Genomic DNA, 15,083 nt, shown 5'->3' with positions numbered 1-15,083 from the left:
TTAACTTTCATATTTTCAACACTCTTATTTGAGACACTATCAAAGGAAAAGGGTTAATTTCCACATTTTGTATATCTGTTTTAACCGCCTTAATTAAAAACATAAATATCGGACAGACAAAGGCCGAATATTCCGGAACTTAAAGTGACTTCAAGTTGCAAAATATAGCACCAGATTGCATCTAAAGACCCTTAATTAATGAAACATTTCAAGGGGAGGGAGAGACCCACTCCCCTTAGACCCCTCCCCCAGTACAGCATTCACAAATAAACATCGTGCCCCATAATTAAGTGCTGAGCCCTCCCTGTGGCCCCAGATCGAATTGTCTGGCGACGCCGCTACCTTTAAACCAGCCCCATTATGCATTCGACCTTGACGGTCTAAAGAATCTTGTTTTCGTACTATTTAGTAGTAAATAATCATACAATGACGACGTGGTGCATTGCCTCCAAAATTTGACCCATTTACAGAGATCGAACGAATGAAAATTGAAGTAAACAAAGCCCTGTTGTCGTGTTCAATGGGGATTTAATGGCGCTGTGATCTGTTCACAGATTTGGTTCCAGATTGCAGGTTAGATACAATAAAAATAATCTACTTCTTTCAGCTCAAGAATTTGTCGAGTGTGTGAAACATACGGTTTTTAGATACGATATATTTGATTAACCTTTTTTATCATACATTTGATTGGATAGGCGATACCTGTTCGCTTCTGTGATTGGCTGTTCGATCAATCAGTTTCCAAATTGATTGGTAGATCACCGTTGCTACCGTCTGATCACGTCTGGAAAACCTTTTTAAGGGCTATTTTTGATACTATATTCTGCACTTGATTTGAAGATCACTTAAGCTGCTGACCAAACAGTCTCGGTGCAAGTGGATTGGGCTTGACAGCGGATCAGTCGTTTAGTTGTTTCTCTTTTCGTGTCCATGTTCTTTCTTAGGGGACTTTTAAAAAAGTAGCAAAACATTTCCAGATTTCATCTTCAATTTCCGAATCTTGAAAATGTCTGCCGTTGCGAAGGTAAGTAAAAGTTTAATATGCAGAAAATATGTTCTGTGGTAGTAGTTGTAAAACCAAAACCAAAAAAGAAACTTTTCCAACCCATGTGAATGCTTTTAGATTTTGATCGTTCAAAACACTTTGAATTGACTGTCAGTTAAATTCTTCCATTCTTTGTTCAGTAATATACCGCATAAGTTGCAGGGGAGCACTATAAGTAGCCTTTTTTGACGACTACCAAAGTTTTCCCAGATTACGTCTACTGTCTGCTTGACTGACTAGGCAAGTTCGTCGGGTATATCATCGGTGACACATATTGTTGTATGCTTCTAAGTTCCAATTGGTTGTTCAACATTTATGTAATGAATTTGAAACACATGAATAAATCCTTAAATTGTTATAGATGTTAGGTACCTTTACTAAAGGAAGGCAATCTGTGAAAAATATATAAAGATATGATAAAATCAGAGTAAAACCTTTAACAAACTGCTGATCTCCTGAACAAAACCTGCTTATAGTTAAAGGGCCTGAAGTTTCCATTCAAGTGGAATCTAATTCGTAGGCTTATAATGAAAAACTTCGTAAGTCAGCGAAATTAACATTTAGAAGTCAGCTGTAAACTTCCCAGAAGAGGACAACAAAGGCATCTCTGTTATCTCACAGTGACGTGCGCAAGGGAGAGGGGGTTGGGGATAATCACTACATTCTATTGTCAGATTAGGGAAATGGCTTAGTTGGTGGATTTTTGTTTCCATCAGAATTAGGCCGTTGCTGCGCATACGGATGAACACTTTTGTCAATCACACACACGCATGAATACATAACGAGTATTAATTAGCAAAACCTTGTGTTTAGAGCTAATATAGACGTAATGTTATGATCTAAATATGCTCCAGAGTGCGCCATTTGACGTTTAAATTTGCTTGGGGAGGACCTCCGGACCTACTTGCATATGGGAGTCGGTTTCAACGAAACCACTTGTTATAAAATCCTTCTTTCGATAATGGCTTTCCATATGCGTTCAGTCCCTTTACCTAAATCAGTCGAGGTTTTTATTAGAATGTTCCCGTTACCCTATTAAACTCTGTGATTAGTGTCGGGAGTGTTCAGTCAGGTGAGGCGGGGCACATTCGAGGGACAGGGGAGCATTTCGCTATGATTTGAGGGAGCAAATCTGTCAATGTTTTTCACAAACAGAATGCATTTTTGATGATCTTATTCTCTACATGTTATGTAATGGGGATTAAGTACTGTACTCTATCGACAATTATTGCAAAACCGGTACTAACATGTTTCCCCACCTCACAACCTTTGAGGCATTAAACTGAAAATTGGTGGGTTAGTGTGCCTTAGTGATGGAGAGGAGGAACCATATGTGATATATGAACATGGGTTTGACTTCATTTTTTAAATGTGTGCGTATGTATGAATTTGGTCGAAGGTCGCAAGACTAAAAGCAGCAATTTGTTCATTACGAGCATATCAGAATGACAAAGTGGCCGATAACCACGAACCCACGTATGATACCAGACTATAGGAACGTTTACATTGCATGTGTGGTTAACGTCTATTCCCAGTGGCGGAGCGTCCATACAGTCAGGAGGGCGGATGCCCCCCCCCCCTGACGGACTCAAATGGAATGCTGGCGCCCTTTTCAGCTCTTTACCACTTTTTACTTATTCGCGATTATTGACTTTTTTATTGCACTCTCATCTACCTATTGACATTTGTCACATTTTGTTGGTGTAATTTGGTGATGACACCTATTTATTCTTCGTTTATCTGCAAATAAGTCAGGCCCGGAAAGGGTCATTTCCGGCGGTCTAGGGAGTATCTGTACTCAAAAAATGTCTGTACGCTACGCGCCAACCTGTGGTGGCGCTCCGCTTAGATAGTGTCAAAAGCGCCCATGGGCGCTTTGCATACAGACCATTTTCGCCCCTCCTGACCAATACCCCTAGCTCCGCCACTGTCAATTCCGGTGGATACAGAACTGTTGATTGCTTGATCAAATCGCTGGCAAGTTACATTAAATACAAAACTGCTTTAGCTATTACGCACATGCCCAAACGACAGAATAGCCGAAAGTGGGATGCCCATAAGAGATTAATGACTGCTTGAATGAATTGTTTTGAGCGTTTTAAAACAAAATGTCAAAGGTCACGAGTTTAGTCAAATCCCAATGCCATTTTACATCAAACGTGGTGAAACAGCGTGACGATATCATAATACCAAGGTATGTCACATTTTATGGTCATAAAAAATCAAACGAAACCAGATGATACTATATCTTTAACGAAGACTTTTAACGTGAAATGAGATTATCATCAATTTAAGCGAACCCCGACACCCACAAGAAGAAAACAAAAAGAAAGAGTACAGAATTTAGAAAGCTTTCAACTAAAATAATTGTATCATTGTATGAGTTCGATCAGATGTGAATATATTGTACTTGGTTATCATGATAAAGAGAGACGTGATAATTATGTGTCATCTTTCTTTGAAAACCAAAACCTCCTTGTTTTGTTCAATGAAAAATACTTTCATTTGAACCAGCGAATGGAAAGATATATGTTCATTCTTTTACATCCACTGGCGGATCCAAGGGGGGGGGGGGCCAAGGGGGGCCATGGCCCCCCCAAAGGTGAGCCAAAAAGTGTTTCCGAACATCCGCTAAATCATATGATTGGAAATTAAAAAAATCGAGAGGAATAGCAGTGGTAGACTAGTCTAAACCTTTTCGTTTTCTGGTTTAAAATTAAATGCAGAGCTCCCAACTGACAAGCAATTCGCGGGAATTAGACCCGCATTCTAACACCCAAACCCGCTGACCCGCACAAGCGTCCGAAAAAACCGCATTGTATTGTCAAGTATACATGCATCAAATTTTGACTTAGCAACCATCATTTCTTTAGCATTTAGCATAATAGAGTATAAAACCTCCTTAACAGCATCATTTGAACATCAAATTAGCCTATAATTCTTTTCATTGGGGCGAGTAGCGAACATTTTCATGCCACGGGAAAGAATGAATTATCACCTACTGTTCAATTTATTGATTTTACACACACAAAAATGCATATTTCTCAGAAATTTTTTGGTGACAAAAGCCTTTCTAAGTGCCACCATTTTACATGTAGGCATCACCGGGATTCCAATAAAATTCAAAAGGGGAGGGGGACACCCCCTCCCCTTATACCCCTCCCCCAGGACGGCGATTCATTTGCCTTCTCAAGAGTTGGGAGCTATGTAAATGTATGAGCATGAAGATTTACAGTATAACACCATTTTGCAGTTACAGGCTGGTTGTAAGAAATTTATAACCTATGAGAAATAAAAAAAGTTGAGAAAGATGATCCCAACTTTGTTTTCTAAATATTTTAGAAAATTACACCTGGGAAACATTTTTTTTAGAAGTAAATTAACATCACCATTGTACACTTTTGTCGCACCAAATTGCATCTGAGGGCAGTGGCGGCGGAACCGGGGGGGGCTTGGGGGGGGGGGGCTCAGCCCCCCAATGAAAAAGTTGAGGGGGCAAATGCATGACAAGCCCCCCAATAGTTACCGAGGCTCCGAAACGTGCATCAGCCCATTTTTCAATGCATACTTGTCGATCTGTCCGATGCACACGTATACTATATAGGTGAAATAATTTTAGTAATTGCTGGGGGACCCTCGGCCCGTCCCCTGGCTATAGACCACATTGTCACCCCAACCGCGTCTTCACGCCCCGTAAAAAGTGAGAAGCAGTGAGTGTGAGTACCGGTAAGCGTAACACAACTTCGTCTTAGGCCAATGACTTGCCTCATTTCAGCCAGTTCTCCAACACACCCTTACTTAGTGGCGGAGCGTCCATATATACAGACAGGGGGCGGATGCCCCCCCTCCCGACGGACTCAAATGGACTGCTGGCGCCCTTTTCAGCTTTTCACTACTTTTTATTTATTCGCGATTATTGACTATTTTATTGCGCTCTCATATACCTATTGACATTTGTCATATTCTGTTGGTGTAATTTTCCTACAAAATGGCGACGACACCTATTTATTCCCCGTTCATCTGCAAATTAGCAAGGCCCGGAAGCGAAATTATTTTTCCCACTTCGACGCGGCCACATGGGCGCGGCTTATGAAATACGTCACAGGCCGGCAAGTTTGTGACTTCGAGTTCGAGCTCTTACGTATAGCTCTTTAATAATATACTCAGCTAATATACTCAGGCCTAATATACTCAGGCCTAAGACATGACTTCATGAGATCCATGATGATGTGCGACTGCTCCTCCCAGTCAATCGGGTCTTATGGAGCTCTTGAGGTAAATTCCATCACAAAATCAAACTGTGTTTGTTTATTAGATGTGTTATGAACCTCCCGTGTCTGGAAAAGTTTGGAAAAGAACCTCCCGTGACAGCAGGGTCTGGAAAAGTTATAAATGAACTTCCCGTGGTATTGATTATTACACTTCATATTACACCAGGTAGGCCCACTGACCTTTCAATGCTAAAAACCTACAAAGATACATGTATTGTATTGTGCCCCATATTGTTTTATCCATCATTTTAAATTATTTGTTCATTTATAAATGAACCCCCTTTTAAACGGCAGTAAGGAGCCTACGTGCTTTCATCGTTAGTTTACGTACGCTACTGGGTATTGTTACGGACTTGAAATATTCTACCCATTTTATTAAACAGTTGTCACTTGCGTCTGTATTAACTATAACCAGGGAGCTGTTACTGTTAGAGTAGCAGCTCCCTGCTATAACTATGCCTAAATAGCAATGTCCCTCTGTACTATACTATTTATTATACTGGTACGTGTACTAGAATCCCTGACATGTAACTTAATTGAGAACTTTCAGCACCCAAACAAACACCCGAGAGATATCACTGCATAGTCTGTCACGTGGACCAATAAGCCGTAACAACGACCGATAGTCCACGCCCATTATGCTAATGTGGCCGCGTCGAAGTGGGAAAAATAATTTCGCGGCCCGGAAAGGGTCATTTCCTGCAATCTAGGGAGTATCTTTACTCAAAAATTTTCTGTACGCTCCGCGCCAACCTGTGGTGGCGCTCCGCTTAGACAGTGTCGAAAGCGTCCCACTGCCCTTACTACACTCAAAAACGTCTTTACGAGTACACTACGAGTAAGAGCTACTCTCTATCGAATATACAAATTACAATGTTTTTATAGACTTTTACGTGCAATCTGAGAAATTGCAGGCTTGAGATCCATATCTTAGGGCTAGGTATTCTCAGCATAAATAACTCGGGAAGTGCAGTTTCCGGCCATCTGGGGGTTTGAAAAAACCCAAAAATTTCTTCTACGCTCCGCGCCAACTAATGGTGGCGCTCCGCTTAGATAGTCTCCACACATTAGACCCCCCCCCCAATAATTTTTCCGTTCCGCCGCGCCTGTCTGAGGGCATTCAGCAATAGAAAATTTCAAAAGGGGAGGGGGCACCCCCTCCCCTTAGACCCCTCCCCCATATCACTCTAATGCCACTTTGGCCCCTCCCAAACAAAGGCCCTGGATCCGCCAGTGTTTACATCTATATATACTGTATTCGTTAGTCATGCAAGCGTTATCAAAATGGTACCTGTACTTCAATCGTGACCACGACATTAGAAGCGCAGTTCGTATTGTTCCTGATGCGCCGACTAAATTTTGATTTTTATTTACAGATAGCAACTGAAGAGAAGGTAACAACTTTCGCAGTTGCATTGAAAGAATTGCCAAGAAGTATGCGGATATTCTCACTGTGTCTGAGATCTCTATATGCGGAGAAGGCCGTGAGTTCTTCATCAGACAAGGCTATTGCTATTAACGAAATCCGTGATCAAACGAGAAGAGATGCCATCGTCTACGTGAATGGAGTTTTACCTCTGTGTACTCAAGTCGTAAGATCCATTCAAGAGTTCTTTGAGTACTACGAAGGGCTTGAACACGACGAATGGAAAGAATGTCTTCCTGATATCCTGGACGAAGTGAACGGATACCAGCAATGCTGCACCGAGGTAGTCAAGATGCACGAAGATATGATGGTTCCCCTAAAGAAGAGGCAGGATAAAGCGAAGATATTGATCTCTGAGCTTAAGGATCTAAACCAAGAGCTGTCGAGAAAAGTACAAGAGTTGGAAGAAGAAGCTGCTGACTCAAACTGGTGGGCTTCTATCCTTTCGGTTGTTCCTGTCGTGAATGCAATTGCTACGCCTCTTCTCCGTATTAGTGCAAATAGTGATCTGGGAAAAGCAGTGGCGGAGGCCAAGCAAGTCGAGATCAATGAGGCAGCAATCTTTGTGGTGAGCCATGCCCTAATTCCAGCACTCTCCGCATTCATAGATGGTCTTAATGCTGTTGCAGGTTTCTTCAGTGTAATGAAAGAAGAGCTCACTACTTTCAAAAGCAAAGGAGAAAAGGCAACTCAAGACGCCAAACGGCTTCATTACATAATGATGAGAAAGAAAGCAGTGGAGATAATAGGAAGCTGCAAAGAATTTTACGCCATGATTCCCGGAGTACGAACCGACCTGCGGTGCATCCCAGAGAAGCCGGATGACCAGAATTACGTCGATAAATGGCTAATCAAGCAACAGGAACGAATTAAGAAGGAATATTCTCAAACGATTACGGGCCAGTTGAAGAAGATGCTCGAAATGTGAATGAAACGAAGGTTCATTTTGTTTTCTAATCTAATTCGCTACCTTTAGCAAAATATATTCGAAATTTCGTAAACTCGTAGAGATCTCATGCCTTCACAGATTATCACTAGCCATTGTTAAATGAGGTGCGAAGTCGGTTTCCCAAGAATTTTCCCTCACTCGCCATGAGGTCGTTTTTATATGCACGATATTTGGGCTTTCTACGATTTATTAAAAGGTTAATAACGCATACAATTCTGACTTCAGCAAACATTTTTATACGTTTGCTTTATTCAATCAATTTAAAGCAGTTTTAATTTAGTTTCGAATAGTATATCAACGATATTTAAGTGTTATGCGACAGTCGATGCTATAAGTGTAATCCCACGACAATGTACTTTCACAATCAAGTTTCGTTTCAAATTATGAAGTTTAAATTGGAAGATCCCCATTTGTGATTAAAATTACTCTAACAAGTGTCCGGGTGGATATAATCGAAACAAATTTCTTAATATCTCAATAGACTTCACTTCAATCTCTGGAAGTCATTTAATAGTCTAATCAATGATGTTATATTCTACTTTTGAGAGATACTTTCAAGGTTTGAACAAACGCGAAAAGTTGCTCGAAAGTGGTTTCCTCTTTTTTTCCTCCATTTCATTTATTGTTCTTATATATGTACTTCAGATGTAACCATCCCCTTTTATTCTTTAAACTGTTCACTTTCGTAATCATAAATTGGCCTACAGCATTGATATGCTTCCATGTAACGAACAAAATAATTGATAACACTGATTTCCTCGGTCTCCTCTATCTTTGTTGTTGATTGTTATGAAATTAAACCATCTATACTGCGTAATGTTGATGTATGTATATATATATATGTGTATATATTTATATATATATATATATATAAATAAATATATATATATATATAAATATATATATATATATATATATATATCCGATTATCCGGGACGATGCAAAATCGCGTCGCCCGACAACCGAATCCACTTGTTCTAGGTTTCCGGCGAATGAATAACTTATTCATACCGTATTCGCACGTACACCAATTCAAACACAACCAGGAAAGTTGTCTTTTCTCTATCTACCGTAAAGGCGAAAGCAAAGTGCTTGTATCGCCCACCATTCACGTGTAATACAAAGTAACAAAAGCACAAATAAACAAAACAGGATCTTTAAACTTGGAAGTTTTTCGAGCGGCAGAAACTTGTGTTGTCATTTTCGATTACTGCACAGTGCTTTTAAAATGTAAGATGGGATTAAAAATGAAACATTCATAAAAACGTTTCTTCAAAACTTGAACATTTTGTGCTTAATGCTGGGTACCATTGCCTTATTTCGAGCGACAAACGAGAAATCATCTAGTTGTCTAAAACAGAACAAAAAAAAACTTACCTCAGGTCAGCAAAGACAGGGGAAATGTTTTTTTTTCTTCTCATTAGTCAAACTAAGCGTATTGAACGAGATTGATCTGAACGAATGAACTTTGATTCGGTGATTGACACCTTTTGTCAAGATCCATGCGCCATATACGTTACTTAACGATTGTCGTCAAACAACAAACAACACAACATCTACATTTGGGCCAATATAAAATATGCATTCTTGCATTTACCTATACACACATACTATAATATGTACTTAAATAGTAGATATGTATTGTTAACATATACCGTACTGTATAATGATTAACACAACCGAGAAATTTGACTACAATGTATATGGTTTACCAACAGGATTTGTAATTTAAGTTTGTTTGTTATTATGTTTTAAAGCAGAGCAATGTTTGTTTTTGAAAAATCATTAAAAATGTGTTGTTGTACAATAAGTAGATCTTTGTATGAGTTCGAATTGAATATATATGCTACATAGGTTATCATGAGGAAAAAAATATTTTTGTTGATGTTTGTACAATGCAAAATAATTTAATTTGAAATAATAAATCCAAATTTATGTTTTCATTCTTGTTAGTGGCAGCATCTTTACCATGTCCGTCCTTCCAGAAAACGTTATATTGTTGTCCTCATTGTCAAAAGATACCGTTCCTTTCAGCTTAACCTTGGAATTATATAAGCAGTTCGCATTGTCCGTGAAAAGTCGACTAAAGTTTTCAATTTGGTTTTCATTTACAGATGTCGGTGCAAGGAAGGGTAGATAGTTTCTCAGTTAAGTTGAAAGAATTGCCAAGGAACATGCTAATATTCTCACGAGGTCTTAGATCTCTGTATGAGGAGAATGCAGTGGAGTTTTCATCACACAAGGCCTTTGAAATCAACAACATTCGTGACCAGACGAGGAGAGATGCCGTCGTCTATATGAAGAAGGTTTTGCCTCTTTCTAGTCAAATGGTAAGAGCCATCGAAGAGTACTTCGACGACTACGAAAAACATGAACTAACCGCTTGGAAATGCGAGCTTCCATGTATCCTGCAAAAAGTAAACGGATACCAGCAATGTTGCACCGAGGTCATACGCATGCACGAGGATATGATGGTTCCTCTAAAGAAGAGGCAGGATGAGGCGAAGGTGTTGATCTCTGAACTTGAGGTTCTCAATAACGAGTTGATGAAAAGGAAACAAGCGTTAGAAAAAGAAGCTGCCAACTCAAGAGGATGGGCTTTTGGCCTTGCGTTTGTTCCTGGTGTGAATTTAATTGCCTCGCCTCTTCTCAGCAGTAGTGCAAATAGCGATATGGCTAAAGCGGCGGAGGAGGCCAAACAAGTCGAGATCAACAAGACATCAGCAGTCGTCGTAAGCGACTCCCTCGTTCCAGCACTTTCCGCTTTCCTAGATGGTCTTAATGCTGTTGCAGGTTTCTTTAATATAATGAAAGAAGAGCTCACTGCATTTCACAGCAAAGGAGAAAGGGCCAAACTGTTGCATTACAACATGATGAAGAAGAAAGCAGTGGAGATGAAAGTAAGCTGTAAGGAATTTTATGCCATGATTCGGTTAGTACAAACCGACATGCAGTGCATCGAAGAGAAGCCGATGCACTGGAGTTTTTTCAGCGATCTGATGTTGCAAATTTTTAAGCAAAGTCCTGATACGGGCGAGTAACATGTGGTTCAGTGCCTTTTGTTATTCTTTTTGAAAGTCGCTTTGATCGGCTCAATTGCAGCAGGCCTCAAAAGTGGCCATCGTGAGCAGTGGCGTCGCCAAGAGGGAGGGGGCACGTGCCCTCCCAATAAAAAAAACCGTGTTCCCCAGGTGCCCCCACCCCCAAATGCGAGTTGTCTCACCCTGTGCCCTCCAAGATTGGAATGTCTGGCGACGCCACTGACCGTGAGTCATGTTACTCAGGCGTGACAGAAAAAGGTTCAACCTGTCGAGAGAGAGTCCAAGGAGTGAAAAAACCTGGGTTATACAGTGGAACATGGACTGATTTGATACTTTTCTACAAACCCTCACTGCATTCTATACCAAGATCTCAGCATTGAATGTTTTCCACAAGAGGGCTCTTATTAATGACATGTTTTTCTCCATCTATGAACTATAGCATGGCACTTTATAATTACAGATTTGTACCTTTCGTACGACAAAATGACGACAGCGCACTATTTTATGAAAAGGAACACAAATGAGGCTGTTAAAAATATGGGGAAGTGGGAATGGGGGGGGGGGTGATATTCGTTTGATATTTGCCTGAGATTCGAACTTTTCAAATGGTAGTGTATAGTCATAGCTCTTCATAGGAAGTCATACGATTACCACGCTGTACGTATACAGGGCAAGACCTAATTTCTAACACCGAGATATATTCTAATTGGAACTATAGGTATAGGTATTGCATAGTATTAACGCAATGAAAGGGTTTATACATCCTGCTTCATCATTAATTGATCAATTCTTGCGTTTCAAAACGAATGTCGATGTGGATGTTTAGGAGGATGTGCACCATATTATACGCATTTTACATAAAGTTAAGTTATATGCGTAAACGAACAATGCAAAACTGACTGGGATTTAACAATGGAAAAGAACAACGATATGTACGACTAGAACGCCATTTATGGCCTTTATTTAATATAATACTCACCCTTACTAACAGAGAGTTCTCCGTTGTTCATATACTTACATATAAGAAACCGAAATTTCCCAAGTTGATCCCTGCTTACAAGGTATGCAAGGTACTATGGCTTCTGGCTGGCGCACTTGTCTGATACCTGTTCTAGCCATACATATCTTTGCTCATATCTTAACTTAAAATTACTCAGAGAAGTGTCTGGATGACGATAATGGAAGTATTTACTTTCGCATTATGCACTTCACTTATCATAAATCACACGAAAGTGTCCTATATAGTCTGATCAATAAATGGTTGTAGATTAATTATTGACCAAGCTCGAAAAGTTTTTTTTTACATAAATTACTTGGTCCTATATCAGTAGTAGTTGTCACTCTATGTGTTCTCTTTAGTTCTTTGTGTTTTCATTTTGTACTCAGACGTGTAAAGTAAATGATAAAACTAACTTGTTCTCTGTCGTTGGTTGTTGGTTGTTATAAACAATCCCATACCCTTCGAATCGAACCTTTCTTTCACAATTATATCCAGGGGTATAATCTATCCTTAACATATTTTCAAATAAACAAAAAACAAAGAAGTTGGGAATAAACTACTTTCCTCTCTGTTCTTATATCGGTGCTTTAGCCTAAAATATGTAAACTCTAGTTCAAGACCACAAGTTGTTGCAAACAGCTTGCGGTGTCGGGGCGAATAGCCATCCAGGTTGTCGGCTAGAATCGTGGCAGCCGGTTTGTCTGGGAGGAAGTATAGTACTATCTGAGAACACGACGGATTATCATGCGTCTCGACAAATATAATTAGGTCTATACTAATCACTTCTCAGATCTGAGATCCTATATTTTTGCGTCAACGGTTCTAAAATTGTGTCTACTTTCGTCGAATAATATACAGTATATGTGTTGGCCATGCGCGATAAACCAAGTTTTATTTCTACTCGAAACCTCCGTTTGTCCGTACTGGTCAAGACCACTGATAGTACAGGCAGGGACGTCGCTAGCGGAGGGGGGGGGGATGGGGTGTCTAACCCCCAAACTTGGTAAAATTGACGATAGTTGGAAAATTGGAGTGCGACAGTCGGAATTTCAGTAGGTCCCGAAAAGTTATCAGCATATTGCCCTTATTTTCACAAAAATATTTGGTTGGGGGGGGAGGGGAGAGGGGGGATAATAAGTTTGTGAAGTGAGTGCCAGTGGGTACAAATGTATCGAAATAAGTTCGGAACAAAAGTGCAGTCGCGAAAGATGGGGTGTCTGACTGACACTGACCGTATCGTTGACGAGTAGCGCGGGGGTTGGGGGTACAAGGTAGCAGTCGGAATTTTCTGGCTTCAAAACCCTTCAGCAACTACACCCCCCCCCCTTCCCAATCATCATGCCTTAGCTACGTCCCTGAGCACAGGCGTCCGCAAAAAAAATCCAGAGTGGGGAAAGGGTGGATTGGGAGACAAGCAAACTTTGGTTTTTAATCACCAGATAACTGTCAAAGATATAACCATTATTTACAATAAACGATTTGTGTCCCTTCCTTCTTAAGAAATTACGGTAAGATGGAGGTTGCCTTGATGCAAAATGGTGCCACATTTTGCAAATTTTAAAACAATTTTGATGAAGTTTCGGCAGTTCAGGTTGTAAAGTGTAAACATTATAAACATTTACGTAATGTACACAATTTATTTGGTGGTAATATTTTATCTGCCAGTAGGGGACGGGGGGGGGGGGGATGGCAGAGAAACATAAGTGACAATTTTGTTCCATAATTGCAGCTGTATACTTAAACGCTTAGGAAATATTTCCGATTGTGTTCACTGTTATTGGCTGGGACCGAACCGACCAAAGCCAGGCGCGTAGCCAAGGGGCGAAGGGGGCAGCCGCCCCCACCTTGAGCATATTTTTATTTTATTTTTTAATGTTTTTATATCGCTAGTATTTTCAATGGAGAAAATGCTAAGATGCAACTTACAAGTCCTGGGAAGTGCCATTTCCAGCGATCTGGGAGGCATTTTCAGCCAAATTTTTCTTGTACGCTTCGCGCCAATACATGTTGGCGCTACGCTTAGATAGTTTGCAATGCCGAATATACAGTTTCGCCCCTCCCTTGGTAAATTCCTGGCTACGCGCCTGACCGAAGCTGATGCACTTTTTGGGCGTCTGCTAGAAATTTTGAAGCACATCAATACATGTCAGAAAAGGGAATTATTGCTCTTACTTTACTCTAAAAAATATTATCCCCTAACTCTAGCGGTGTCCAGGAGGTGAAGCCCCTGAAAGCTGCAACGTTTATAAGACTTCTTGGTCTCTCGTAGCAAGTTCAAAGCGAGAAAACACATGACAGAAAGAGGAATTAAACTTCTCCATCATTTATATTCCTAGGCCTGGTGGGAGTCCTTGGGACTTCAGCTGAGATATTTTCACTTTGCAATTATTTAATGTTCCCTGATAATCACTTGTATAGCACAATTTGAAAGTAATTTCCGAGTTCCATTCACTTTCACTTTAACATTCAATTTCCCTGGAATGCAATTGAAAGCGCCAGTTGGGGTTCAGGCAGTGGCGTAGCCACGGGGGGATTGGGGGAGACGCCCCTACCCCATCAAAGCTTGTCGCCCCCAGACGCCCTCCCACTGGGATTTTGGATGTCGAAAAAAAAATACATGTGAGAAAAATATATCATTGGTCTGAATGGTCTCGAATCTCCATGATGACCACTCATGAACGACCCTTCGACCGCGGAATGGCAGTAGGCTATGGTTGCTGATAAACCTGACGTGACATAGCGCATAGGCCGAGAAGATATCTACAGTAGTCGCACTGTACTAAAAACGCATGTTAACGACCGTCGAGTAATATAATTCCTGCTCTAATAAATACCGTATAATAATAAATAGCATATTTGTTGAACGCTATTTTTAATCTGGCTAGTAATTTCTAAATAAAAAATGCTTAGATGCAACTTTTCCAGCGATCTGGGAGGCATTTTCGGTCAAAATTTTCTTGTACGCTTCGCTCCAACTAATGGTGGTACTACGCTTAGAAAGTTTCCAATACCGAATCTACGGCTCTGATAATTCGCCTACAGGTTTCTTCCCTCCCTTGGCCAATTCCTCGCTACGCGCCTGAATAAATACTAATACAAATAGCCAATCAGGATCATGTAGCCAGTACGCATTAACTGATCAAACACGCTAGTGAGCTATACTATACCCTTATAGAAAGGTGGTTTCCGGGTACTGGAATGCCAAAGAAGATGTTAAAAGGTAAAAAATGCTGACATCATACAGGCTTTTCACATCATTGCTCGCGTCATTGCCTCAAAACTCTGTTACATTTTCAATCGGGTTTTCACTTCTGGTACGTACCCTGATGCTCTTAAAACCGCTAAAAAATA

At 40.4% G+C, this 15,083-nt stretch overlaps 1 protein-coding gene across 2 annotated transcripts; it reads left to right on the top strand.

Annotated features, from left to right (window-relative positions):
• Nucleotides 1–799: 799 nt before the first annotated feature.
• On the top strand, nucleotides 800–11,253 carry LOC139971924 (uncharacterized). 2 transcript variants are annotated; one of them, XM_071978772.1, is made up of 2 exons: nucleotides 800–1,024; nucleotides 9,806–11,253. In XM_071978772.1, exons 1-2 carry the CDS (start codon nucleotides 1,007–1,009, stop codon nucleotides 10,730–10,732), a joined length of 945 nt encoding a protein of 314 aa, XP_071834873.1. In that variant the 5' UTR covers nucleotides 800–1,006; the 3' UTR covers nucleotides 10,733–11,253. The 2 variants fall into 2 exon arrangements, with proteins under 2 accessions (XP_071834873.1, XP_071834872.1); XM_071978771.1 differs by lacking the exon at nucleotides 9,806–11,253 and adding an exon at nucleotides 6,693–8,442 and having other exon boundaries at nucleotides 815–1,024.
• Nucleotides 11,254–15,083: the final 3,830 nt, after the last annotated feature.

Source organism: Apostichopus japonicus, chromosome 8, assembly GCF_037975245.1.
Source record: "Apostichopus japonicus isolate 1M-3 chromosome 8, ASM3797524v1, whole genome shotgun sequence".
Classification (NCBI taxonomy): Eukaryota; Metazoa; Echinodermata; class Holothuroidea; order Aspidochirotida; family Stichopodidae; genus Apostichopus; species Apostichopus japonicus.
The sequence above is the reverse complement of the archived record's forward strand: the minus strand, read 5'-3'. Positions and strand labels throughout refer to the sequence as shown.